Source organism: Sphaeroforma arctica (genome assembly GCF_001186125.1).
Source record: "Sphaeroforma arctica JP610 unplaced genomic scaffold supercont1.6564, whole genome shotgun sequence".
In the NCBI taxonomy this organism is placed as follows: Eukaryota; class Ichthyosporea; order Ichthyophonida; genus Sphaeroforma; species Sphaeroforma arctica.
In genome coordinates this window covers 1-1,621 of record NW_014033994.1, presented here as the reverse complement: position 1 = coordinate 1,621, position 1,621 = coordinate 1, and the positions used below count along the sequence as shown (strand labels likewise).

The 1,621-nt window shown below is 40.3% G+C and overlaps 1 protein-coding gene across 1 annotated transcript; it reads left to right on the top strand.

The window, feature by feature from the left end:
* Nucleotides 1–1,357: 1,357 nt before the first annotated feature.
* Nucleotides 1,358–1,583, top strand: SARC_15689 (hypothetical protein; the record flags this gene model as incomplete). The annotated part of the gene is made up of 1 exon (XM_014290195.1): nt 1,358–1,583. A coding segment is annotated over one exon (226 nt), but the record flags the coding sequence as incomplete, so codon positions are not given.
* Between the last annotated feature and the right edge of the window lie 38 nt (nt 1,584–1,621).

Genomic DNA, 1,621 nt, shown 5'->3' with positions numbered 1-1,621 from the left:
CACACCACACAACACACACACACGTATATATATATATATATATATATATATATATATATATATATATATATATATATATATATATATATATATATATATATATATATATATCTGGAAGTTTAAAATTTTACTACTTGCTCGTCAGACAAACAGGAAGACCGTTCAGACTTCTCATCTGATGAAGATGATGACAATGAGGATGTGGGGTACAGTTACGCACCGCTAGGAGATAGTGAAGAGGAGGCTTCTAGCGACTACTACTCGGCCATCCCTTCAGGTACACGCAACGTGTGTACCAATACCAAGGGTTGCTATCTGTGCCATTTGAATATATTGGCAAATAGTGTATTTTCTTCTAGTTTTTTGGTCTTCTGTCCTGCCAAGTAGTCAAGGACAACAGCTTATGTGTGGTGCTATGGTTCATTTTACTTAGTGTTTTGATGTAGATCCATTGCGTGAGTCGCCAAGATAGAAACGAGGTCAGCTGACGTTATTGCACTCCCAGATTTGCTCTATTGCTGACACCTCGTATTTCTCCAATACTATGTACATATAATATTCACTCCACCACGCATCCGCCACAGACATTCGAAATACTCAGTGTATATCCGTATAGTAGTGATGCTTAATCAGATTATACCATTTCTATAGAGAAGGCGACGTGGGTGATGATGAGCAACTACCTGAGCCAACAGAAGAGAACATCGATGCGCTTTTAAATGATGTAAGAAACACGCACTCGACGACAGTGGCTGTTCATTTGGTGTATAGCGTTTGCTTCTATGGCGTCGAATTTCAATTATCTATTAGCTGGACGTTTGTACCTGTACTCGGCAGATATTGCAGACACAAATATAGGTTCAGGGTATAATAGTGTGCGCAGTGTAGCGCCTTCATTACTGTATTTTATTTGTTGGTAAGTCATTGGCATCCGAAAGCTTCACCCACTCGATTCAGACTGAGGGTGATCAAAGCACAACGAGATTAGAAATGTGAGTCCAGCATAGCACGACCGTAAATTGCGCTCGACAGTCGTAGTCATAGTAGGCACATTAATTAACTGATCTGTGAGTGCGGTAGAACCAATCGGGGATGGAAACTATAACAATTTTCATGGTGTCTTACTCTTCTTGCGTATCAGTTACGGAATGTAGACATCTCACAAATGGATATCAGGATGCTCACTGAAGGCATACTCGGTTTCCTGACGATGTCACAACGGGAAGGTATGAGAGATATTAAAACTATGCTAGTTAATGCTTTATCTACGTGCTAGGTCAGTTGTAGCCCTTTCCGATTGCATGATCGCAGTGGTATGGTGAATATTTTGCATTATCGCAGTGGTATTGTGGATATTATGCGTGATCGCAGTGGTATGGTGAATATTATGCATGATCGCAATGGTATGGTACATATTATGCATGATCGCAATGGTATGGTGAATATTATGCATGATCGCAGTGGGATGGTTAATATCAAGCATGAACGCAGTGGTACGGTGAATATAGTGCATGATCGCAGTGGTATGGTGAATACTATGCATGAACGCAGTGGTATAGTGAATATTATGCATGAACGCTGTGGTATGGTGAATATTATGCATGATCGCAGTCGTATGGTG